Below are 26,955 nucleotides of genomic sequence, written 5' to 3'. Positions count from 1 at the left end.
TCGTTCAAAGAGTAACGAGGACCGTACCTCCAAGAGGGGAAGGAGCAACTGATTATGCCCTTCGATAGTTGGCTCTTTTAGTTTGGTTGAACTTCTTTTGGTTGAACTTTTCTAGTGGTTATGAAGCTACGTGGAACTATGTGTTTGCTATTTGTGGATCTATGTGTTTGCTATTTGTCAAACTATGTGGAACTCCATTTACTAATTAGTTGAAGTTCGTTTGAAATGTTCTATGCACTTCAAATTTTTTAATGTGTATGTGATGCCCAAGTTAAATTGTTTGAGATCTGTGATATTGTTGTCATATTTGTGAAACTTGCTATAATGTTACTATCATATTGAATTTGAAAAGAAGCAAGCAATTGAACTTAAATTCATAAAACACAGGACCCTACCGCCAAGGACCCTGGCGGTAGGGTCAGCACAGCCTACCGCCAGGGCCCTTCAATTCTTCGTTACAGAAACATTACACTGAAAACAGGACCCTACCGCCATGGGCTCTGGCGGTAGGGTCGCACAGCCTACCGCCAGGGCTCCTGGCGGTAGGTGCTTAACGACGTTCAGCGCAGTCAAACGGCCGCCGTCCCCCTCCATCGCACCCCTACCGCCATGGGCCGTGGCGGTAGGCTATCTAACCCTACCGCCAGAGGCCCTAGCGGTAGCAAAAGGGTCAAATCTCGAAAAAAATTCAAACAGGGGTCAGATCCTGAAATACTATCCAAAAAGGGTCAAAACACGAAATTCGGCCACATGCGGGCATCTCCTAGAGATTGGCTACGCCGCCGACCCCATCCAGGACTCCATCCCATCACACAACATCCGCTTCAGGAACGACGTCGACGTGTCGCACAATCTCGACGATCGATGCCGTCCACCTTTTCCCTTCTCGTCCTCCTCGTCGTCTTCCCCGGTCGTTGGGCGAACCACCTTTGACCACCAGGGGGCGCGGGGGGAGGGCCAACAGCGTAGGACGAAAGCTCGTGGCGGCGCGCGCGCAGCGAGATTGGATCGAAGATGGAAGAGGAGGGGCAGGTGGGGTGTGGACAAGGATGGCAATGGGTCGGGTTTGGATCGGGTTGAACAATATCAAATCCATATCCACATCCATGAAGACAGTCTTTGCCCGCCCATGAAAAAACCCATGGGCGAAAAATTGTGTCCTTGTCCAAACCCGATGGATATCCATACCTGTTGGATATCCATCGGGTCCTTTCAAGACATATACATAAGGCATAACACAATGTACGCATAAGTTGTTGCACCCATGTGTTAATGCATGTGCGAAAAAGCAATGTCGGAGGGGTCGAGGGGATACGGAGCTGCGTTGTCGCAGGACAGTGGTGCTGGCTATTGCATTGCTCCACCATACATGGAGGTAGAGGCTGACAGTGCCAGCCATCTCTAGGGTGCAGGAGGAGTAAGAAGATGAGATGATGCTGATACTTAATGAGGAGTCATTTAACGACGAGATAAAAGCATGAGAAGGGGCACAGAAGTAATATTACGGTGGGGAATGAGTGTCAACTAATAAAAGTTATGGTGGAGATTGTGCAATTTGTTTTGCATGTTTTAGATAATAATGGGTAAAATTATAGTGGGACATGTGAATGTGGGGTAGGGATAGTAGAATATTACCCATTAAGTCAGACTATCGGGTCGGGTTTGGGTATATCCATGGGTACAAGATTATGTCCATACCCTATCCATGAGTAATCGGGTCGGGTTTGGGCGCTGCCCATGGGCGCAAAAGCATATCCAAACCCTGTCCATACGGGTCGGATATCCATGGGTATCCATGTCCATGGATAAAATTGCCATCCTTAGATGTGGAGGGAGACGTGCAGCGGCTGGGGAATAGGGAAAATGGGATTAGGGATCTTAACCAAATTATTTAGAGATTAACCGTGATTGATTCTCTCCCATAAAGACATTACTAAATAATGTGTGTCAACATGAAAAGTTCTGATCCGTTCGGATTTCGGTAGCTGGGAATAAAAAGATAGTGGGAAGGGGATGGTGGGAGGTAAGGCGAAAAAAACCAGACAAAAAAAAACAAAAAAACCAGATGAAAGTGATGGGACTATTCAACCAATTCGTCCATTAGAAATAGAAATGGTCTAGTAATGCAAGATGCACCATTAATACACCTCCTTAAAAGATTAGCCATCAAGCTGCTAAGAGGTGCTTAAAATAACAATTGACAACAAATGTGGGAGGTTAATTAGTAAATAAACTAAACATGTTATTGACTTACTAGCAAAAGGGCCCGTACGTTGCAATGGGAGAAAAAATAATCATAATCTTCAATGGCAATGACCACATTTTGTTCACATCTCATCGCATGATTTTGAAAATTTGTTCACAAATGCAAGAAAATGTTTCTTTTTAAAACTTTATTCACAAATGGAAGCAATGTTCACATTTTTTTAAAATATCGTGGTTGACAAAAAAACTTGGTAATTCAAAGAATTATTCTGAATTTCAAGAACCTTTTTTCAAAAATATACTATAATATTTCTATCCACCCCAGCAGTTAATTCTTTGAAATTCACGCGGGTATATAGTCACAAAGACTCAGAAGCATTACTGTTTAACTACATAACTTCGATCATTCCTGAACATTTCTAAAAATTTGGCAACATTTTTAAAATCGCGAATTTTTTTAATATTTACAAACAATTCTTTTAAAATGTGCTTTTTTTATATTGTGAACGGTTTTTAAGCATTTTCTTTTGAAGCAGCAAAACATTATAGAATAGACAAACTTTTTTCCGAAGTTGGTGGATTTTTTTAAATTCACAAATTTTTTTTGAAATGCATCAACATTTTCTGAATCAATAAATTATCTCGTAATTCATGAACTGTTTTCAAAATTTAGGACATTTTTAAAAATTCATGAACATTTTTTGAATTAGAAAACACATTCTTCAATTTCATTAAAAAATAATACATGGACCTTTTTTCAAAATTATGAACTTTTTTATTTTAGAAACATTTTTTGAATTAGCAAACACATTCTTCAATTTCATTAAAAAATAATACATGGACATTTTTTTCAAAATTTCTGGACTTTTTTCTTTTACAAACATTTTTTGAATATGCGAACATTTTTAGAAAATATTGAGCATTTTTTGAATTCACAAACATTTTATGTTTTCTTGAAAGTTTTATTTCAAAATTCTCAGTTTATTTAAATGTCAAAAGCTTTTTAAGTTCAAATTTATTTAAAGTAGAAAAAACAAAACGGAACAGAATAACAAAAATAAAATACAGGCGCCCGCACATGGGCCGGCTCAAACTAGCGCGCTGTGTTTCTCCAGCGCGCCGAGCTCATTGTAGTAGGTCCCGATGCTTGGGCCGGCCCAGGTGTGGGATTCCCTGTAAAATGTTTTTTGTCACTTATAGATGACATTGGTGGTTAATATTTTGGAGACAATTTTAATGACGTACCGCCAAAAGCAATAGCCTCTTTATTATTAGGTAGGTATAGATATAGATATAGTCCCTCCGTTCCTGAATTTTTGTCTTTCTAGATATTTCAACAAGTGACTACACACGGAGCAAAATGAGTGAATCTACACTTTAAAATATGTCTATATACATATGTATGTGGTAATCCATTTGAAATCTCTAAAAAGACAAATATTTAGGAACGGAGGGAGTAGATTTCCTGGGAAAAACACCTTTATGTATACAGTTACCTTTGCAAATTACTGGGTGCTTGGATACGTTTTAGTCTCATGACTAAAAGTAGTGGGACTAAAACTTGCTAGCCTCACCCATGCTTAGATCCAAATACTAAAGAGACTAAAATTAAGTTAACGAGCATTTAGTATCCTCCAAACCCTCCAATCCAAAACTCGCCTGTGTTAAAAAAAGAGGAGTTAAATGAGGAGAAAGAGGACTAATCCACATTCTAGTAGGGGTACCCCAGACTAAATATTTTAGTCTCAAGACTAGTTTTAGCCCCTCTTTAGTTAGGGGTGCTTGGAACTTTAGCCTCTTAAATAGACTATTTTTAGTCAGACTAAAATAAGTCCCTTGAATCCAAGCACCCTCTTAATTAGTATGCAAGAATCTCGCTATGCATACACGTCCATATCAAAAATAAAATAAACGTCAACAAAGCATGGTTGATATTTTCAATGTGCTCAAAGTTACATATAGTTTGTCAAATAGGGATAAGTATATTTTTCGTCCTCGAAGTCTTCCGAGAGTTTAGAAATCATCCCTCAACTCAAAACCGGGTAGTTTTCGACCTTCAACTATCAAAACCGGATAGTTTTCGTCCCTCGCGCCGCTTTGGACAGTTTTCGTCCGTTGTGAACAGTAAACCGATGAACAGTAAATTCGAAAAAATAGCAAAAAAACTGAAAAATAGTGGGATCAAAGTTCCTCGGGTGCGCAAGGTGCGTACAAATTTTCATATTGTTTGGACATTCCAAGTGCTCATGACAAAGAAAAATTTGTAAATATGTACAACAGTGAACAGTAAATAAAAAAATAGCAAAAAAATGTGAATTTTTTTGGCATCAAAGATGCTTGGGCGTGCAAGGTGCGTGCATATTTACTGTTCATGCAGACGAAAACCGCCCGAAGCAGCGTGAGGGACGAAAATTATCTGGTTTTGATAGTTGAGGGATGAAAACTATCTGGTTTTGAGTTGAGGGACGATTTGTAAACTCTCGGAAGAGTTCGAGGACGAAAAATATACTTATCCCATAAATAAAATACAAGATGCACTCTACTAGTTACAAATTTTTTTTTTACTTGAATACCGTATCGACATGTTCTAACAGAGCTGATATAATATTTCTCATTTCAAAACATGTTTTCCTTGAAATTTCCTGATTTTCTCTATGTTTATTGCTTTCAACCTTTTACGGAACTTCAGAAATCTTGTATGAACATTCATGAAAAACATCATGTTTCTTGGTTCTACATAAACGTTTCATTGTTCTTTGAGATAAATAATCCCTTTTGAACACATTTCCCTTTTACGTGTTGCCTAATTTTATCCATTCTTTATTGCTTCATCCATCAAATTGTTTTGAGTCAGGCAAGGGGCCAAATTTATCTGGTTTGAAAGTTGAGTGTCCTTCAGTATTTGAATTCATGGCTCCAAAAAGGAATCAAATCAACGACACTTCTCTCAGAAATATGTACAGTAACTAATAGCATTTCAAAATATCACACCTATGTTGTTTCAGTGAAACAAAGTTCTAAAAGAGCTTCGGCGCTCCCTCCCAAATGCTAGAAAATATCACTTCAATCTTAGATAAAAAGAGAAAGATTTACGCCGCTTATTTTTGCGGGCCCATGGCATAGTGGCACATATTTACCAGATAGGCAGATACATACAAAAAAAATGATGGGATTGTTCTATAAGTGGTACAGCTACTGTAATTTTGTATATAAGCATCACAGTAGTGTAGTAACTGTACTGTACTTCTGAATATGTAATTATGTATACATAATCTTTAACAGCTACTGCCCAACCCATTAGTTGCCATGATCACAAGGTCTCAACAAATGCCTCTTTTATGGCAACAATTTTAGCACAGACATCATGCATTCCTGGTCTATCTTTCGGCGATTCCATGGTACACATCAGGCCAATGCTGACCAGAGGTATAATGTACTTCTGAACACGTAGAGATGCAGCCGCCTCGTCCTCCTCAGATGGCATATGGGGATCTAGAACCTCAGCAATTCTGTCGGGGAAAGCTAGGTCAACATACTTGTGAAGGCTGAGAGCGTTACCACATAGCGCGTCCGTCGGTCGCCTCGCCGTGAGCATCTCCAGTAGCAGCACCCCGAAACCATACACATCACCAGCTGTTGAGATTTTGCATCCCATCCCGTATTCTGTAAAACCGGAGCAGTGGACATAAATACTTGGATAACTATAAAAACAAAGTGAGACCAGAGTTGAGATCGAAAGTCATTTCAAAGATTTTTTTTTTAACTTACCAGGTGCAATATATCCAATCGTTCCTCCGACGCCAATCAAGCCTTCTGGTCCGCCACTACTTGAAGAGAGAAACTTGGTGGACCCGAAGTCACCGATGCGTGAGGTCATGTCGTAGTCCAGCAGAACATTGCCAGGCTTCAAATCGCAGTGGATCAAAGGAGGTGTCAGCTGGTTGTGCATATAGTCCAGAGCAGAAGCCACATCAGCAGCAATACTTATCCGCTGGCCCAAGCTCAGCAGCCTCCTTGAGCTACCCACCCTTGGGTGTATCCACATGTCCAGGCTACCGTTTGCCATGAACTCATATACTATGGCCTTTAATTCTTCACCCTCAAAATCTACCGTTGAGCACAGAGTGATAGCTTGAACCAAATTGCGGTGGCGAGTGTGTTTTAGCACTTCGCACTCAGTGAAAAAGCTATTTCTTGAACCTTGCTCACTGAGATGGAATACCTTGATGGCCACTAGGTCTGTCTCGAACTCAAACCGGCCAATGTAGACGGATGCTGTATGACTTGAACTGATCCGGTTGACCAGAGAAAACCAATTGGTGGCTTTAAGGATGTCTCCATATGACACCCTCCTCATTGTCTCCTTGAAGCTTTCAGATGGTTGAGCTTTAGTTCCCTTCGTAATAGTGACAACAACACATAATAATGAGATCACGGCAATAGTAATTGGTGGAGCTATTATCAGCAGCAGGCGTGCGTTGATCTTCCTTCTTGTTGCTGAGGAGGTTGGGCAAATGGGCAATCCAAATATGGCAGCAGCTGTTTCACATAAGCCTGTGTTGCCTTGCAGGAATACTGCAGCTGAATTTCGAAATATGCCACCAGTCGGGATTGGCCCTTCAAATTTATTGTATGATATATTAATATAATTTAAGCTGCTGAAGTTCACAAAATACTGTGGAACTTGACCAGTTAAATTGTTCTCGGACAGATCTATCTGCTGTATGACCTTCAGTTTGCTGAAAGACTCGGGAATACTCCCGTTAAGCATGTTGCTTCTGATCTGAAGGGATAGCAGTTGAACACACAGGCCAAGTTCAGAAGGAAGGCTACCAGATAATCTGTTGTTGGAAACATCAAGGAGACCAAGATTGATCAGGTTACTAACTTCCCATGGTATTGGCCCAGTCAGGTTGTTGTTTGACAAGTCCAAGCCCAATGAAAGGGAGGAAATACTGAAGAGTTCTCTTGGTATGGATCCATTAAGGTGGTTAACTGACATGTTTAGCATAAGCAGCCTTTTGCATTGTCCTATATTTTCTGGTATGTTTCCAGACAATTCATTATCATCAAGATGAAGCTGGCTGAGTTGAACAAGATTACCCACTGTTGATGGAATCTGACCTGACAACCTATTCATGGAAAGTTTTAGGACAACCAAATTGCTCAAGTTCCAAACTGTCAGGGGAATTGGTCCTGAGAGCATGTTCCGGCCCATGTCAAGCAGAGCGAGACTTACAAGCTTCCCTATCTCAGCTGGTATGTTTCCAGAAATTTGGTTTCTTCCAAAGCTTAACCGCTGAAGCTTTGTTGAAAGTTTGCCTACTGCTTTTGGCAAACTTCCATTCAGGATATTTCCATCCATTGATAATATTAACAACTGAGTGCAATTGGTCAGAGAGGTAAGGAAGGCCCAGTCATCAGCTTCGAGTTTATTATCTCCTAGAAGCAGTTGACTCAAGTTTGCCAAGGATCCTAGAGATGGCACTACGCCAGTAAGCAAGTTGCTTGAAATATCAAGCACTTGGAGCTTTGACATGTTGGTCAGGGAATCCGGGACTGATCCACGAAATTTGTTGAGTCCCATTGCTAATGTTTCGAGGTTTGGAAGTGAGTGGCCAATGTCATAAGGTAGCTGTCCAGTAAATTTGTTGCTGCCTAGGCTAAAGAATGTGAGTGATGACACATTGTACAAGGTAGCTGGGACATACCCCGAGAACATGTTATTACTTAGATCTACCCTTTTTAGATTTGGAATTTGACCGATAGTTTCCGGAATTGATCCTGCTAACTTGTTCTGTGCTAGCAGGAGTGAACGCAAGGATGAGGCATTTCCTAAAGATGCTGGTATGGTGCCAGAAAGTGAATTCCCTGTAAGATCGAGAAACTGCAGAGCTGACGTCTTTTGGAAATGTGGGATAGCCCCAGAGAGAGCATTCGACCGGAGGTCAACAGCAGCAAGTTTGGATGAGTTGAACAAATTGGCTGGGATCCCCCCAGATAAGTTATTACGTGAGAGGATTATCTCACTAAGTGACGAACTATTTGCTAAGGAATCAGGAATAGCTCCGCTAAGAGAATTGTTTGCAAGGTTGACAGATCTAAGAGATGCAGCTGTACCTAATGACAGAGGGATGTTACCTGAAAGCCTGTTGCCAGCAAGCATCAGGGTTTGGAGGCTCCGAAGCTCACCTATCTCTTCAGGTACGCTTCCAGATAACTTATTGTTCCAAAGGTCCAACTGAACTAGAGAATTAAGGGCTGCCATGCAACTGCATAGTGTTCCTGTGAGCAGCGTAGACCTGAGTTGGAGGGACACGACGCGGATTGGGAGGGTGGTGCTGCAGGTGACCCCTCGCCAGCCGCAGAAGTTGAGCGAGTCATTGCGCCATGATCCAAGAACACGGGCAGATCCCTTGGAGATGCCAGATTTGAAGCAGAGAAGGGCTTGCCGGTCACTCTCAGATCTGTTGCTAGCTTGTGCTGATGTGAATACTATTGTGTTGGAGGACAGAAATATGAGGATGGTGTAGAGAAGAAAGAGTTCATGGTGCAACGGAGGAACCAGAGATTGGGTGCGAAAAACTTGAGGAGCCATGTCTCTCTTCTTGTCCTAATGGAGTGTGTTTATTAAAATATTTGTGTGTGCGTGCTTAGATATATGTGGAAGTAAGGGTAGGGGAGCTGACACTTGTACTTGACTTTGACTTCAGTGCCGTCTTGGTTAGCTTGCTTCTAGATCACGCCCCCCCATGATTGAAAAATAGCCTGGGCACAAAAGGAATATGTGAGAGGTTTATGTGGGTAAAGAAAACGTGTGCATATACCACTGAGTCTATCAAAGTGCAAGTACAATTCCTGCTTGTTATACAACCTACAGCTTCTGTACCCCCAAATCCACCCAATCATGGAAGTACTCAGTGAACTGAACAGTACAAAAGGGGACATGTTGGCTACTCACTTACCATCATTTATTTGCCACCGTCAAGTAACAAATAATAAATATTTGTAGTTGTAGACGGTGTATTTTACAGTTTCTTGAAACCAATTTTCTGGATTCCAGTACGGTTCAGGAAGTGCCCTATTATTGTGCAACGTAGTTGACCCTCCAAAGTGCCAATTCAGCCATCAAGGACAAGAAGCAGGGCAAGCCGAAGACTTGTCCGTCCATCTTTGTCGTGCTGCAGGAAAATCAATTATTGATCCACAACATTTTAAAGTCAGTATCCAGCTATCCCCATGATCGAACTTCCTCCACACGAACCAGCTGATAGATTCAAAAGAAATGAAATGTTCCAAACATTCCTCTCCACATGATAATACCGGATTGAATACTGAAGTATACTGAATTGTGTGCACCATCTCCCAGCATCCTAACAGTAACAGGACGACCACAAATTGCAGTATCACGTACCCGAGAACCGCAGAGTCGCAATCAACTCGAACGAATTCGAGCACAAATTTGGTGTGGAGAGAGAGAATGACAGATGCAGGTACAGTATACCTGGGGTAGGGGAACATGCCGAGGATGTGGCCCTTGGTCTTGGAGACGCCGATGTCCGGCCGGCCGGGGCTCAAGACGCTGTTCCTCGCACTGCATCTGCCGTGGTGCCACCTCGGCCGGCCCTGTCCCGCCTCGCCTGCGGCGGCGGCGGGAGATTGCGGCCGGCGCTCGCGTCGTTGAGGGCCACTGGATTGGGGTGGGGAGAGAAATGGGAGTTTCCCCGAGTGACTGAGATAGAGGAGAGGATTTGGTAGGAACAATGGAGAGGAGTAGGGGTAAAGTGGTCATTTTCATGAATAGCATCAGACTTCAAGCAATTCCAGTAAAAATGGTTTTACGGAATGACCGTATAATCTATATCTATACCAATATAAAAAGACCCAGTGGGGCAGATCCAACAGATCTCGGTCATCCATTAGCGTTAATCCGACAGTCCTTATTGTCCTAATGGTGAGCAACTAAACACATTTAGCGCTAAATGCGTTTATTGCTAATCAATCCTTTCTCTCCCCGACCCCCTTTCTTACATACCCTTTCACATGAAATGAAACAGCCATAGCGATCCGTCGTGCGATCCCCTTCCTTACGTACCCTTTCACACAAAAGGAAACTGCCACAGCGAACCTTCATGCGATCCTTTTCCTTACGTACCCTTTCACACGAAAGGAAACTGCCACAGCGAACTGCCCCAAGGCGCCGCCCCATCACCTCGCTTCAGTGACGCACACCGCCCCCATCGCCTCGACCCGCAACAACTTCAAGGACGCCGCCCCTCACATCTCTGTGCCGCCTCTACCCATCGCCTTTCCCGGCCTCGGCCGTAGTGACGCCGCTGCAACTTCAAGGATGCCGGCTGTCGGGGACGCCGCCTACACCACCTGGCCGACCGGCGAGGGCGTGTCGGAGGCGCCGCCTGGACTGCCCATCGCCGTTGGACCTGTCAGGGACGTCGCACGGCCATCCTTTGGTGTCGGGCTGTCGGACCATCATGGGCACTGCCTGGACCACCTGCTCGTCCCTCTCCGTTGGGCCTAGGTCATCAGTGCCGCCATCAGGGGATGCCGCCGTCAAACACGCAGCCGCCGGGCCAGAGGTCTTTCATCTCTACTTTCTTCATTTCTTCCGGAGAAGATTAATTCATGTTTCACTGAGCAGAAAAGCAGCCTGTATGCACTAAAAACTGAACCCAAATCAAGCTTCGTAAAACTAAACCAAAAGCAGCCTTATGTGCACACATTCAACAGTTATTAAGCTTCATTACCAATATGCGCTATGAAACAACTAGGTTACACAATGATATGGAACTTTTGATAGCAGCTGGGTAGTGGATCAGTTGTGCTGATTTCAATGGATTGTGCTTAGATTGTTGGATTTCTCTTTTAGCGGCGTGAGGACAAGGTATGTGCCCCCTCCCCTGGTCACTTGCATATGCCATTGACTACGTTGGGTTAGTACAATTTTCAACCCATTTGAAGGAAGAGATGGATCTGCCGTTGGTGGTGCTTACACAAACTATTTATTTTGATGCTGCTTTTTAAAAGAAAATTCAGGTATATCTTCAAGCCGAATTAAAATTACACGTGCGTTGCACGTGCACATTTACTAATTTATCAAAAGTTGTCAGACAACAATTTTTCTCTCAGCTCCAGTAGAGAGGGATGACTTGTTTTTAGAAGGGAGGGGTAAAGCGATAATTCACCCTGGAGCCCGGGCTCAGCTGCTCCCGGTCAGCAAAAAATTCAAAAAAAATACTAGAAAAATTCAAAAAATTCAATAATGTGAAAGTGCATTCAATAATGAAACTAATGGTATTGATTTGTTATTGTATATGTTAATATTTCTATCTATAAACTTTGTCAAAGTTCATGAAGTTTGACTTTGACCAAAGCTAATACACTAAGTAAATAAAAACGGAGGGAGTACAACCCTTTTTTTTTGCGAGAAAGAGGGAGTACAAACTTTATGTGCTCTAGACAAAGAAAACAAGTAGTTCCGTATATATTTAGGTCACAGTGAGCTGAAATGTTTTTTTCTTTTTTGCCTGAGGCACATAAATGCATATTTTCACAATCCCTTCGTTGGATTATTTTATATATTAGAGAGATGCTTCACTATTTATTTCCTATCTTTTGATAAATTTTAAACCCTTAAAAGCTTAGCGAGCCTAAACAAGTTTTGCGGCAAGATATGGTAGACACAGTTTTACCCAACATACGGACTAAAATGAGTGAACAAACGCACTAAAACGTGTTTATATACATTCAACTCAGAAAGAATTTGGTAAAAGATCCCATATTTGTTTCTTTTCAGTCCGTCCTTTCTTTGTTTCCCTTTCTTTCCGTTTTTTCAAATATTTTGTCACATTTTTTTAATCTTTCATGATTTCTGAAATGGATGTTCCCTTTTCAAAACACATTTTCCTTTTCCCCATAATTCCTAATTTACTCTTCTTTTACAGCTTTCGGTTTCATTATTAATACAGTAACACTCCATCAGTCATACCTCTTTGAGGCACGTATAGGCAAGGGGCCAAATTTATCTGGTTTTGAAGACTGAGTGTCAACTTTGTCTTATTTTATCATGGACCAAAAAATTAACCAAAAAATAATGCTTTGCTTTATTAAGCTGGGCATAAGATTTTATGGGAGGAAAACGCATTCATATATACAGTACCCTTTACAAAATTAACTAGTACTCCCTCCATAAACTAATATAAGAATGTTTAGATCACTAAAGTAGTGATCTAAATGTTGTTGTGTTAGTTTACAGAGGGAGTACACGAATTTCGCCATACACACAGCTCAAGGTCAAAATAAAAATAATTCAGTAAATATACAACAAAGAACAGTTGATACTTTTTGTAGCCAATTATTGCCACTGCAAATTATATCTATGTGCTCAAGCCTCAAAGTTTCTTCCAGTTTGTAAATAGACAGGGTACTATGAAATGAACTTTACCTGTTACTACTTTCTAACAGAGCAGAAATATTCATCAATCGTCATCACGGTGTTCCAGAAAAGCATCTCTTATAGCAGAAAGTTTTGCACAAACATCTTTCATTCCAGGTCTGTCCTTTGGAGATTCCACAGTACATGCCAGCCCAAGAGCAACCAGGGGTACAATATATGTCTGCGTCCATATTTCTGCACACCCTTGATGACGAGGATCCAGAATCTCCGCGACTCTTTCAGGAAACATGGATTCAGAGAAACTGGGAAGGGTAAGTCCATCAACAAACATATCATCGGTTGGTCTTTTTCCGGTAAGCAACTCCAGCAGAAGCACTCCAAAACTATATGCATCAACTCCTACGGTGATCTCGTAACCTAACCCGTACTCTGCAAAGAACCAATGCTTTAGAATAATTCACATACGTAAAAGACAAAGTATAATTAAGCTGAAACGGAAAAGCAAAACTCACCGGGAGCCATGTATCCAACTGTTCCTCCAACATCATCCAGGCTTTTAGGAATAAACATATTCGACAAAAACTTTGCTGACCCGAAATCACTGAGCCGTGCAGTCATGTCATCGTCCAACAGGATATTCTCTGGCTTCAAAGGTAAAGTTCCTTTGTAGCTCAGGCTACATGAAACCTCTTATCTTCAGCCCTCCAACATTGCTTTGAGATCCATACTCTTCAACTAACTTACAGCAAGAAGATTTCTCTTTTTTGTTTCTCTCAAATGAAAGAACATATAGACCTCAAACTCTCCAGATCAAACAAACATTCTAATTACTATGTGGGAAAAAACTTTCAGATTTTTTGGACCAACATAAATATACAAAATGAGGATTTTTTTTATTAAAAAAATAAATTTTAGCATTTAAATTGCATGAAAAAATCTGAAAGTTTTTTCCCACATAGTAATTAGAATGTTTTGTTGTCCTGCAAAGTTTGAAGTTTATATGATGTTTCGTTTGAGAGAAACAAAAATGACAAATGTGCCTGCACGAATCACTATGCAAAAATGGATGGCTAAGATAAGGGGTACCACGTAGCTCGAGCTACACAAAACCACACTCCTCGGCTTCAAATCGAAATGGATCAAAGGAGGCGTCAGTTGGTTGTGGACATAATCAAGAGCAGAAGCCACATCTGCCGCTATGCATATCCTCTGCCCAAAGTTTAGCCCTCTGCCTGGGATTCCACTGTGTTGCTCAGAGTGTAACCATCTGTCAAGGCTGCCATTAACCATGAACTTGAATATCAGCGCTTTGAACTCATGATTTTGTGAATCAAATGTCGAGCATACGGTCACAGGACACATTATATTTCTATGGCGGGTGTTTCGTAGCACTTCACACTCAATAAAGTAACTATCACTCCCGGTAGGTTCACTCACGTTGAATACTTTGATGGCAACCAATCTCCTGTCGAACTTGAACCTACCAACATAAACTGACCCAGTAGAGGTTGAGCTGATAGTATGAAGCGAAGAAAACCAGTTGGTAGCTTTAAGAATGTCCTGATATGACACCCTCTTTAGCTTCTTCTCATCGTTGCACGGAACTGTATGCACTTCTTTTCTCTTGTGATGGCTAACAAAATGAAACATCTTCTTGGACACAACCGCCAATTGGAAAAATAAGAACACTGCTCTCTTCCAAAGAGCGGGCAGAAAGCATAGCAAGACTAGGGAAGCAATAGTAAGTGGTGGTAGTACAATTAGCAGCAAGGTTGCCAGCAAGGACATATGGTGCTTTGTTTTAGTTGCTGAAGATGAGATGCCAGGACAAATTGGTAATGCTAGCCTCGAGGAATTCGAACAGAGTCCCTTGTTTCCATCCAAAACTACTGCGGCAGAATTCTCAAAGATCCCACTTGTAGGAATAGCCCCTTCCAAGTTGTTGTAAGATAGATCGAGTTGCTCCAACTTAGGAAGGTACCCAAATAATTCAGGCACGGCACCAGATAAGTCATTGTGAGAAAGATTAATCTGTAGGGTTGATGCTAACTGCCATCTTGCTGGAATTTGTCCATGAAACTTGTTTACTTCCATGTGAATGGATGTTGGACCATCACCAACACCATGTGTACCAAGTTCCGATGGCAGTTCCCCAGTGAGATTGTTGTGTGAGAAGTCCAGACCCAAGGAAAATGGAGGATTGACAAAGAGTTCGACTGGTATTGACCCATTGAGGTTGTTTCGAGACAAGTTGAGTTCAAGAAGTCCCTTGCACTGACCTAAACTACCAGGTATATTGCCTGTCAACTTGTTATCACTAAGATAAAGCTTGCCTAGTTGAGTAATGTCACCAACCGAGGGAGGGATAAGACCTGATAATTTGTTGTTTGATAACTTATGATATATAGGTATTGCAGCTTCCCAATGGTAGAAGGTATGTTTCCCGAAAGAAAATTGCTTTCCATCCTAAGTGAAGTGAGATTAACAAGATTGCTAATCTCAACAGGTATGGAGCCTGAAATTTGGTTTGATGCAAGCGATAAATCTTCTAGTGTCGGGGAAAGATTAACAACTGCTATAGGTAAGCTGCCATTCAGAGCATTCCCTTCCAAGGACAATTTTGTCAGCTGGCTGCAACTTTCCAGAGATGTGAGAAATGACCAGTCATGTGCTTCTAGCAAGTTCCTCCCTAAATCTAACTGACGCAAGTTTGCCAACGAACCAAGAGATGGCATAGAGCCATGTAACGAGTTGTTTGAAAGATCAAGTATTTGAAGATTTAACATGTTGGCTAGTGAAGCAGGGATCAGGCCCTCCAGCTTGTTGCTTCCCAGGATTAGGGAATGGAGGTTTGGTAGTGAGTAACCAATGTGAGATGGTATCTGTCCAAGAAGGGCATTGGTGCCTACGCTAAAGTATTTGAGTGATGTCATGTTGTAAAGAGACAACGGGACACTCCCTGATAAACAGTTGAAACTTAGATCAAGCTCAAGCAGTTTTGTAAGGTGACTCAAAGTCTCTGGAATTAATCCCGATAAACTATTTTGGCCGAGCAATATAGAAGTGAGGGATCAAACATTTCCTAATGAAGGAGGTATGCTTCCAGAGAGGAAGTTTCCTGTCAGGCAAAGAAATCTGAGAGTTGTGGCTTCATGGAAAGGTGGGATGGCTCCAGTCAAAGAATTCATCTGGAGATCAACCACAGTAAGCTCAGATGAGTTATCAAACAAAGTAGAAGGGATCTCTCCAGAGAGGCTATTACGTGACAGTATAAGTGTGCTGAGTGTGGAGGTACCGGCCAATGAGAGAGGGATACTACCGGTAAGCGTGTTGTTTGCAAGATTGACATAGCTAAGAGAACCGGTAGCGCCTAAGGAAATGGGGATGTTACCTTGAAGACTGTTGCCGGCAAGATTCAGTGTACGGAGGTTTGGAAGCTTACCCAGCTCTTCAGGGATGGTTTCCGACAGATGATTATCGGCAAGGTTCATCCACGATAGAAGAGCCAAGTTGCCTAGGCATCTAGATAATTGCCCACTGAGTTGTACAGAGCTGAGGTTAAGAGAGATTACCTGGGGTGGAAACGTTGTGCCGCAGTTGACCCCTCTCCAGCTGCAAAATTTTAGTGAGTCATTGCTCCATGAGTCTAGTGTGCCAAAGGCATAAGAGTTGATGCCGGACTTGAAGCAAAGGAGGGCCTGGCGGTCGATCTCAGATATGTTTGCTTGTGCTGCTGCTATTGGTGTGGTGATGAAGAGGGGAAGGTTAGCAAAATGGAGAGTGGAGATAAGATTGAGAACATGATATCTAGAGTTTACAGGAAGTGGAGGACTACAAGAACTTGGGAGTGCTTGCTGCTTCGGTTGGAGCCTGGAAGATCTTGTGTCTTTTAAAGGATTTGTGTGCCAGAAGCTATGTTTGACAAAGTTGACTTGATTTGGTACAGGATTGGCGGTTGTCTCACTCAGACTTTTGCAAGAAAACGTGATGCAAGGGATAAGTAGAGGCCGAAATCACTATTTTGACCTTTTCAGCGATCTTTGCCACAAAGTGAACTCGACATGAAAGTATTTCACGATCTAACCCTTTTAGCAACGCCACAGCCCGTGGCGTTTCTTCTCCATAAAGAAACGCCGAGATATCTCACGTTTCAGTCCACATTCAAACGCCGAGCTAGCTAGCGTTTTCGCTCCACATGGAGACGCCAAAGCTTATGGCGTTGCTAGCTGAAACTCTCTTAGTCTTAGGAAGGAGCTCGCGGATGCCAACGCGCACCGGGACGCCGATGCGTCCCGACCGTTCGCTCGCTTGAGCACCGCCGCCGTTGCCATCTCAAATCCAAGTGCAAGACATCAGGTCGTGTCGTCAGGAACCGCATGGTGGTGCGCCGTCCTTAGCCTGGCCGGTTCGTACTGCGGAGAGGGTTCCGGTGCATTGAGCTGGTTGTTGGTAGGAGCAAAGTGCACGCCGGGTGCAGTGGGAGCATGAGACACGGAACGAGCAAGGGGTCCGAGCTCTTGGTCTCGCGCTCTGCCGTCTTCGAACAGGTTGAGAAGAAGGAATAAACGGCGGCGCACATGGTCGCCAGAGTCACCAGTCTCGACCTCGTCGACAGCGCCGCCGTGCGACCATGCTCGCCGCTCGCGTGAACACATCTGCCCGGCGAGCTCGGCCGTCTCGCCGGCTCCCTGCATCGCTTGAGCTGTCGCGCATCTACCTGCCACCGCTGACTGAGCTGAGCTCAGTGCAGGGGAGGAGGACGAGCTAGTGAGCGACGTGACTAGTGTTTGTTGCTTTTGCTGTGGTTTTAGCCAGCCGGCCGTATCTTTCCTGATTTCTCCACGAAAAAGTTTGCATTATCCTCCTAGCTTCCCCAGCCCCTCCCTTCATGCCTTTTGTACGTGCCATTGCTCGCCGTAGCTAGCTAGCAACGCCATGAGCTTTGGCGTTTCGGCTTGGGCAGCAACGCCAAGATGCTTGGCGTTTTCATGTGGAACGGAAACGCTAGCTAGCTCGGCGTTTGAATGTGGACTGAAACGCGAGATATCTCGGCGTTTCTATATGGAGATGAAACGCCACGGGCTGTGGCGTTGCTAAAAGGGTCAGATCGTGAAATACTTTCATGTCGAGTTTATTTTGTGGCAAAGATTATTGAAAAGGTCAGAATAGTGATTTCGGCCATAAGTAGAAGAGTGGAACAAGGACTTTTGCAAGAAAAACGTGTGCAGGCTGAGTTATGGGCTGTGACCATCTTCCACGCGCCACCGAAACGAGGGCTAGCCTGCCAAGAAAATGGCTGCTGGGGTTTGACTCTCCGAGGACCGAGGCGGAGGAAGCTGTGGGCGAGAGCGAATCCGTCGAGCCGCGCGCTGCGCGACCGGAAGGAGAAACCCTTGGCGAGGCTGGCGCGGCGACGGCCACTGGTGGCGTCGTCACCGAGCCGCACGGGCTCGGGAGGTCGTCGGCCGCGCGTCGAGGCGGCGAGGGAGGGAACTGCTGGAGGCGTTCGATGGCGGCCGGGGAGAAAGCAAGCGGGCGCGGCGGCCGGCGGGGGAGTCGCCGAAGGCTCAAAGCATCACACCGTCGGGTAGATGGGTACCGGAGTCCGAGCACGAAGATCCAACGGCTGAGAGAGCATATTCAAGATTACTGTTACATTGTGTAGCTACCGTCACATTTCGGACATCTTTTTTTTCCTGAAGAAACATTTCATCAACTACCAGAGCCAGAAATGAAAAATATGAAGTAAATCGATCATACTAGATTATAATATTTTCTACGAAAACATCAAATCTACTATAAAAGTTCACCGGAAAAACAAAATATCTCAAATTATAATAAAAACTACATCGAGCTTCTGATATTCCCGAACAACCACTACAGCCGTCAGAATTAGAACCGGCCTGGCTTTGTTGATGACATTCGGAAAGTCTTCGTGTACGTGGACTATGGACCGGCGTCTTGAAGCCATAGTTGTCGTTGTTGAACACTTTGCATAGATCTCAAACACCTAACATCAAATATCACCACATGAGGAGAAATCCCAACCTCATCGCCCCAAGGAGACGACATGAATCTACACTTGATCTCCGTCGACTACGACCAAATGAACTCGAGGAGGATCAAAATTCGAAAGACAAACTTGAAGAAGAAGCACCGTCGACAGCCCGAATGCCACGTCTGCAAGGACTAAAGAACCCTAACCTAAACTACTAACTGGAGCGGAAGCACCAGGATTACCCTCCCCGTCAACGGCAGCCGAGGCGGCAGGTAAAGGGGAGGCGAATCCACAAGCCCGCCGGTGAGGCCTAGAGGTGAGAGTTTGTCCTAACCGCTTAGGGTTATGGGAGGAAATAAGAGGAATTGATATATTTTCTTGTAAATAGTCTAATATATTTGAAACTTTTTTTGGCAGCATACATGGTCTAACGCATAGTACTCATGTTTAAAGTTTCGAAACAAAAATGAGTTATGTGTATTATGAGCAAAATGTAGCAATATTAATATTCCCTTCATTCCATAATGTAGTGCATATTTTGATTTTTTTTAAGTTAAACATGTTTACGTTTGACCAAGTTTCTAGAATCAATTATTAACATCTAAAATACTAAATAAATAGAATATAAAATTACACTTCATGATGAATCTAATGATACAAATTTTGTATTATGGATGTTGATAATTTTTTCTTTAAACTTGGTCAAACATGTAGACATGTTTGACTTTTATAAACGAAAATATGCACTGCATTTTGGAATGAAGGGAGTACTATATAAAAGCTACTATTCATGGTTTTTGTAGCTTTTTTTTCGCTCATAATACGACTTGGCTCATTTTGTTCCAAAAGTTTAAACATGAGTGCTACGCTAGACTATGGTTTTCGCCAAAAAAAATCAATTTTGTTGCCATTTACTATTTAAAAAAAATTGCTGGCAAGATTCATTGTATGGAGGTTTGGAAGCTTACCCAGCTCTTCAGTCGATGGCGAAGCTTACTCAACTTCCTTTTTACATTTCCTGTTCTTTTCCATTCTTCAAATATTTTATCTCCATTTACTTATATTTATTTCATAATTTCTAGAATAAAATGTTCCCTATCCAAAGCGTCTTTCCATTTTCCATATTTTCTATGTTTTCACTATTTTTAGTGTTTTATACTGTATGTTATAAGGGGCCAAATCTGACTGGTTTCAAAAGTTGAGTGTCAACTACGTCTCATTTCAGACTTTACGACCAAAACTAGATCCAGCCAATAGTTAACCCCAAAAGAAGGGATATTTTTTTTTTTGCATCGACAAAAGAAGGATTTACGATTTTAAACCGGATGTAAGATTCGACAGAAAAATACCTAGTACAGTTTATGCTACTAAGGAATTTCGCCATACACAATGGCGGAGCTTCTCGGGGGCGAACCTGGGCGGTCGCCCCCCCAGCAAAAATGAAACTTTTTTAATACCCCATCATAGTAACGAGGCGGCACTGCACACACCAGCCCATAGGGCCCTTTTAACATCTCCGTACGGAGACAAACTAACTGCGATGTACAGCAGCCAGCGACCAACTCTGATTTCTCTCGTCTTTAGTCTTTCCTCTTGTCATCTTGTGTGGACTTGCGGACTGGGAATGGCTGGGTGCCTCCCCTTGATGCAACAAGTGCCACCAAGGAGCTACAAGGCCGACCGCGCTCCACTCTTCGACAATGCGAGCGGTCTGCGTAGAGGTAGAGGTGAGGCACTGATCAGTCATCAGTGATCGTGCCTGCGTGTGGGCTAGTGAGCAGCAAGCAGTGAGCTAGTGAGCAGCAAGCAAGCAAGAGCAGTCTGCCCACCCACTCCCCGCTGGAAATTTCTTCCTGGTATAGATTCTTGCATCTTAATTTGTTGGGGTAAGTTTTAAATAGGTCATATATTTTGTACTAATTCTTTTTGTTTACATAACGGGTAGTGATGGTTAAAGGAAACCATTGCTGCATTTTACAAAAGAAAGAGAGGTGAATGTAAAGCTAATGAACCGATATTAACTGGATCAGAACCCCTGTTCAACCTATTAAAAAAAAATCTATTCAACCTCCTCTATTATTGCAGATGTTCTTGCCATTTAAGAGCACAAAGAAACGAAGAGCTGATTTTTAGTGTGATTAACTCAATACTCCATGGTTAAATAATATTTTGGTATATTTTTTCCATTGACTAGCTTTTATAGATATAATGAACGTTTGAAATGCGATTAATGTATTTACCTAAGTTTCTCAATACTTTTCAATATCTTATTTGTCGTAGTGATACAGTTCCTTATTGAGGAAGAAAAAAAATGTTCGCCCCTCCTGAGATTTCTTTCAAGCTCCGCCACTGGCCATACATACACTTTAAGATCAAAATGAAAACAACCAGCAAACCCGCAACAAAGGATAGTTGACACTTCCAGTAGCCAACTGTCGCTAGCTTCAAATCACATTGGGCACTTGCACTTTCAGTAGATTGGGTACGATATGCAAAATTACATTCTTAACGATAACAAATCAGCATGCTCTAACAGAGGTCAAATATTCGTCAATCGTCATGATGGCGTTCCAGAAAGTCGTCTCTGAGAGCAGAAAGTTTTGCACAAACATCTTTCATTCCAGGTCTGTCCTTCAGAGATTCGACGGTACATGACAGCCCAAGAGCAACCAATGGGACAACATATCTCTGCATCCATGCTTCTACACACCCTTGATGCTCCTCATGCGCCATATGAGGATCTAGCATCTCCGCAACTAGGTCAGGGAACATGGATTCAGAGAAAATGGGAAGGGTAAGCCCATCGACGAACATATCATCGGTTGGTCGTTTTCCGGTAAGCAACTCTAGCAGAAGCACTCCAAAACTATACACGTCAGCTCCTGCAGAGATCTTGCAGCCCAGCCCGTACTCTGCAAATGCACTCAAATACTCAATAAGCCATGCATACATACATGAAGGGAAAATGCGCTGTACAGGTGAAACAATACACATACGTACAAAGTAAACTCACCAGGTGCTATGTATCCAATAGTCCCTCCGACATCAACCAGGCTTTTACGAATAACCTGGCCTGGTAATAGAAACTTTGCTGAGCCAAAGTCACTGAGCCGTGCAGTCATGTTATCGTCCAAAAGGACATTGTGTGGCTTCAAATCACAGTGGATCAAAGGAGGCGTCAGTTGGTTGTGGACATAATCCAGAGCAGAAGCGACATCTGTTGCTATGCATATCCTCTGGCCAAAGCTTAGCACTCTGTCTGGGATTACATTGTGCTGCTCAGAGTGCAACCATCTGTCAAGGCTGCCATCAACCATGAACTTGAAGACCAGTGCTTTGAACTCATGGTTTTTTGAATCAAGTGTCGAGCATAGGGTCATAGGCCGCATTATATTCCGGTGGCGGGTGCTTCGTAGCACCTCACACTCGGTAAAGTAACTACCATATCCACCAGGCTCATTCAGGTTGAATACTTTGATAGCAACTAGGCTCCTGTCAGACTTGAACCTACCGACATAAACTGATCCGGTACAGGTTGAGCTGATAGTATGGACCGAAGAAAACCAGTTGGTAGCTGTCAGAATGTCACCATATGATATCTTCTTCAGAGTCTCCTTGTGGTTAGAACATGCAACCACTTCTCTTATCTTCTGGTTGGCAACTGCTTCTCTTTTCTTCCGGTTGGCAACTTTACATAACACACCAGGAATCTTATTACACCTTGGAAATGTAAGCTGCGCCCTTCTTTTCCAAACAGTGACAACCAAATATAACAATAACACAGCAGCAATTAACGGTGTAATTATCATTATTATTCTTAGCAAGGGCACATGGTTCTTTGTTTGGGTGTCATCACAAATTGGAAGCCCTAGCATGGAGACTCTTGCACACAACATCCTATTGCCATCCAAAACTACCATACTCGAGTTCCTAAAGCATCCACCAGAGGGAATTGGCCCTTCAAAGTTGTTCTACGATAGATCCAGCTTGTCCAACAAAGTGAGGTCGCCAAAGAATTCTGGCACTGAACCAGATAAAATATTTCGAGCTAGATTAATCTGCTGGATGGACCGCAACTTCCTGAAACTTTGAGGAATTTGCCCTTCAAGCATGTTTTTCTCCATGCGCAAGAACAATAAAGTAAGATAGCTTCCAAGAGCTTCAGGAATCGTTCCAAACAACATATTGTTGGAAACATTCAGAAGAGCAAGATTTGCCAAATTACCAACTTCTGATTGTATTTCTCCTATGAGCTTGTTGTACGAAAAGTCCACACCCAAGGAAAGTGGAGGGCGATCAAAAAGTTTGACTGGTATTGACCCATCAAGGCTGTTAGTAGACAAGTTTAGTTCAAGAAGTCCCTTGCACTGACCTAAACTATCAGGTATGTTTCCACTCAAGTTGTTATCATCAAGATAAAGCTTGCCCAGTTGAGTAATGTCACCGACTGAGGGAGGGATCTGACCTGATAATTTGTTCTTTGATAGATTTAGGACATATCGGTTTTGCAGCTTTCCAATGGTAGAAGGTATGCTTCCAGAAAGAAAATTACTTTCCATCCTAAGAGAAGTGAGATTAACAAGATTGCTAATTTCAACAGGTATGGAGCCTGAAATTTTGTTTGACCCAAGCGACAAATCTTGCAGCCTCGTGGAAAGATTAACAACTGCTGCAGGTAAGCTGCCATTGAAACTTTGTAAGCTGGGTGCAATTTGCTAGAGATGTAAGAAATGATCAGTCATGTGCTTCTAGCAAGTTGCTCCCCAAAACTAACTGGCTCAAGTTTGCCAAAGAACCAAGAGATGGAACACGGCCATTTAGTGAGTTGTCTGAAAGATCAAGCATTTGAAGATTTGACATGTTGGTTAGTGAAGTAGGGATCAAGCCCTCCAGCCTGTTGCTTCCCATAATTAGGGACTGGAGGGTTGGTAGTGAGTGACCAATGTAAGATGGTAACTGTCCAACAAGGCCATTGCTGCCAACACTAAAGTTTTTGAGTGATGACATGTTATAAAGGGAAACCGGGACATTACCTGATAAACTGTTGAAACTTAGGTCAAGCTCAAGCAGTTTTGTAGTGTGACCTATAGTTTCTGGAATTAATCCTGATAGCTTATTTTGGCCGAGCAATATAGAAGTGAGGGAAGAAACATTTCCTATTGAAGGAGGTATGTTTCCAGAGAGGAAGTTCTCTGTCAGGCAAAGAAATTTGAGTGCTGTGACCTTATGGAAACGTGGGATGAGACCAGTGAAAGAATTCTTCTGGAGATCAACCACAGCAAGCTTAGATGAATTATCAAACAAAGTAGAAGGGATCTCTCCTGAGAGCAGTGGCGGAGCTTGAAAGAAATCTCAGGAGGGGCGAACATTTTTTTTCTTCCTCAATAAGGAACTGTATCACTACGACAAATAAGATATTGAAAAGTATTGAGAAACTTAGGTAAGTACATTAATCGCATTTCAAACGTTCATTATATCTATAAAAGCTAGTCAATGGAAAAAATATACCAAAATATTATTTAACCATGGAGTATTGAGTTAATCACACTAAAAATCAGCTCTTCGTTTCTTTGTGCTCTTAAATGGCAAGAACATCTGCAATAATAGAGGAGGTTGAATAGATTTTTTTTTAATAGGTTGAACAGGGGTTCTGATCCAGTTAATATCGGTTCATTAGCTTTACATTCACCTCTCTTTCTTTTGTAAAATGCAGCAATGGTTTCCTTTAACCATCACTACCCGTTATGTAAACAAAAAGAATTAGTACAAAATATATGACCTATTTAAAACTTACCCCAACAAATTAAGATGCAAGAATCTATACCAGGAAGAAATTTCCAGCGGGGAGTGGGTGGGCAGACTGCTCTTGCTTGCTTGCTGCTCACTAGCTCACTGCTTGCTGCTCACTAGCCCACACGCAGGCACGATCACTGATGACTGATCAGTGCCTCACCTCTACCTCTACGCAGACCGCTCGCATTGTCGAAGAGTGGAGCGCGGTCGGCCTTGTAGCTCCTTGGTGGCACTTGTTGCATCAAGGGGAGGCACCCAGCCATTCCCAGTCCGCAAGTCCACACAAGATGACAAGAGGAAAGACTAAAGACGAGAGAAATCAGAGTTGGTCGCTGGCTGCTGTACATCGCAGTTAGTTTGTCTCCGTACGGAGATGTTAAAAGGGCCCTATGGGCTGGTGTGTGCAGTGCCGCCTCGTTACTATGATGGGGTATTAAAAAAGTTTCATTTTTGCTGGGGGGGCGACCGCCCAGGTTCGCCCCCGAGAAGCTCCGCCATTGCCTGAGAGGTTATTACGTGACAGTATAAGTGTGCTGAGTGAGGAGCAATCGGTCAATGAGAGAGGAATACCACCGGTAAGGGTGTTGTTTGCAAGATATACATAGCTAAGAGAATTGCTAGCGCCTAAGGAAATGGGGATGTTACCTTGAAGATAGCTGCCGGCAAGATTCAGTGTATGGAGGTTTGGAAGCATACCCAACTCTTCAGGGATAGTTCCCGAAAGATTATTATAGGCAAGGTTCATCCTGGATAGAAATGTCAAGTTGCCCAGGCATCCAGATAACTTCCCACTGAGACGAGCATAGTTGAAGTTAAGAGAGGCCACCCGGGGTGGAAACTTTGTGCGGCAAGTGACCCCTTTCCAGCCGCAAAAGTTAAGTGAGTCGTCACTCCATGAGTCAAGGATGCCAAGGGGATAAGAGCTGATGCCGGACTTGAAGCAGAGGAGGGCCTGGCGATCAATCTCCGACTTGTTTGCTTGTGCTGCTTCGAGTATTGTAGTCCTGACGGAGAAAAGGATGAGTAAAATATAGAGTAGAGTAAACATTGAGGGCATGATTCCAGTTTACAGGATGTGGAAGAACCAAGGAATTGGAGTGGTTTAGACTGGAGCTTGATCTTTGTGATCTTTGTGTGTAGAGGCCATTTTGAAGATTTTTTCTGCTGGAATGAATGGGCCAGAAGTTAAGCTCGACCAAGTTGACTTGACTTGAAACAGGTCATCTCACCTGAATGTGATGCAAGGGTAAAGAAAAGTAGAAGAATAAAACAAAGACTTGAGAAAGAAAACGTGTGCAGGCTGAGTAATGTGCTGTCACTAGTAGAATTGCAGTAAGCAAAATATAAATTCCAAGAGCAAAAGTGACAATTATTTTGACAGCGACACAAAGATGCTGTAAGACTAGTCCTGGCTCATGCCCATACCGTGATTGTAACCTGCGGACACGAAGACAAACCAATCCACTGACGACCACTGAAGTTTTGAGATTTGATAGCGTCGACCCAAGACCACATAGACAAACTGATTAGATATTTTTTTCAAAGAGCAAACTGATTCTGCATTGCAATTTCGTGTTTTTTTTTATCAAAAGAGGGGGTTCTCTCCGATTTCATTAACGAGAAGCATCCAGCATGTCCCCAGCGTCACCCTACCCAACCTACAAACAACTGCTAAGCAGGTTCAAGAAGTTCAGAGAAGATAACAAGTCTCCACACTGGGGAGAAATTTCGTGTGGCCCTAACATGCTTCATAAGTGAATCTTAATGGGGCAACACAGCATTGAAAACTGGAATTTTTTGGCGTATTTCATCCAATTTAGCATGGAAAATTAGGAATCTACGGCAGAACTCACCGGCAACTACTGCTCACTCACTCGTCTTCCACGCCGTCGAAGTGAGGGTTGGCCTGCCCATCGAATTTTTGCTGGGGCCGCCGCGGAGGAGGCAGCGGACGAGAGCAAATCCAGCGAGCCGCAGGCTGCAGATCCGGACGGAGGAAATCTAGGCGAGGCTCGCGCGGCGTCGGCGGGCAGGCGGCGGCCAGTGGTGGCGTTGCCACCGAGCCGCACGGGCTCTGGAGGTGGCGTGTGGCGGGCGAGGGGACTGCTGGAGGCGTTCGATGCCGGCCGGGGAGAAGGCAGGCGGGCGCGGCGGACGGCGCGGGAGTCGTCGGAGGCTCGGAGCCTCACACCGTCAGGTAACGGGGCCCGAGCACGAGGATCCAACGGCTGAGGGCGCATCTTCAAGTTCACTGTTACGTTGTGTAGCCACCGTTACGTTTCACACAGTGCCAGAGCCAGAAATGAACCGTGTACCCTCAAATTTTATTTCATTTTTGAAAGCGTGTACATAAACAGAGAAGTTTGAAAATATCTCTTTCTAGCTTGATCAATTTATGTATAAGAATGAGGCTAGTGACATTAAACTTCTGCCTCTTCATTATGATTTATGAAGTCGAGTAGTACATGACAAAACTCTCAATTCCAACTAGATTGCATATGGAAGGTCTTCACGCTACATCGTCTTTGACATAAATCGATCACAT

The 26,955-nt window shown here is 43.2% G+C and overlaps 1 protein-coding gene and 2 pseudogenes across 4 annotated transcripts; all 3 read right to left on the bottom strand.

Annotated features, from left to right (window-relative positions):
* Positions 1–5,358: 5,358 nt before the first annotated feature.
* LOC123043414 (probable LRR receptor-like serine/threonine-protein kinase At3g47570) lies at positions 5,359–9,960 on the bottom strand. 4 transcript variants are annotated; one of them, XM_044465864.1, is made up of 4 exons: positions 9,710–9,960; positions 9,171–9,386; positions 5,974–8,973; positions 5,359–5,868 (listed from the first exon to the last, which is right to left on the bottom strand). In XM_044465864.1, the coding sequence occupies exons 3-4, from the start codon at positions 8,801–8,803 to the stop codon at positions 5,516–5,518; spliced, it is 3,183 nt and encodes a 1,060-aa protein (XP_044321799.1). In that variant the 5' UTR covers positions 8,804–8,973; positions 9,171–9,386; positions 9,710–9,960; the 3' UTR covers positions 5,359–5,515. The 4 variants fall into 4 exon arrangements, with proteins under 4 accessions (XP_044321799.1, XP_044321798.1, XP_044321800.1 ...); XM_044465863.1 differs by having other exon boundaries at positions 9,171–9,578; positions 9,710–9,944; XM_044465865.1 differs by lacking the exon at positions 9,171–9,386 and having other exon boundaries at positions 9,710–9,944.
* A 2,741-nt stretch (positions 9,961–12,701) lies between these two features.
* LOC123040350 (receptor kinase-like protein Xa21) lies at positions 12,702–16,110 on the bottom strand (annotated as a pseudogene).
* Positions 16,111–21,016: 4,906 nt separating this feature from the next.
* LOC123043413 (probable LRR receptor-like serine/threonine-protein kinase At3g47570) lies at positions 21,017–25,631 on the bottom strand (annotated as a pseudogene).
* Between the last annotated feature and the right edge of the window lie 1,324 nt (positions 25,632–26,955).

Source organism: Triticum aestivum, chromosome 2B (genome assembly GCF_018294505.1).
Source record: "Triticum aestivum cultivar Chinese Spring chromosome 2B, IWGSC CS RefSeq v2.1, whole genome shotgun sequence".
Lineage (NCBI taxonomy): Eukaryota > Viridiplantae > Streptophyta > Magnoliopsida > Poales > Poaceae > Triticum > Triticum aestivum.
Note: the sequence above shows the minus strand (reverse complement) of the source record. Positions and strands in the feature narration are given on the sequence as shown.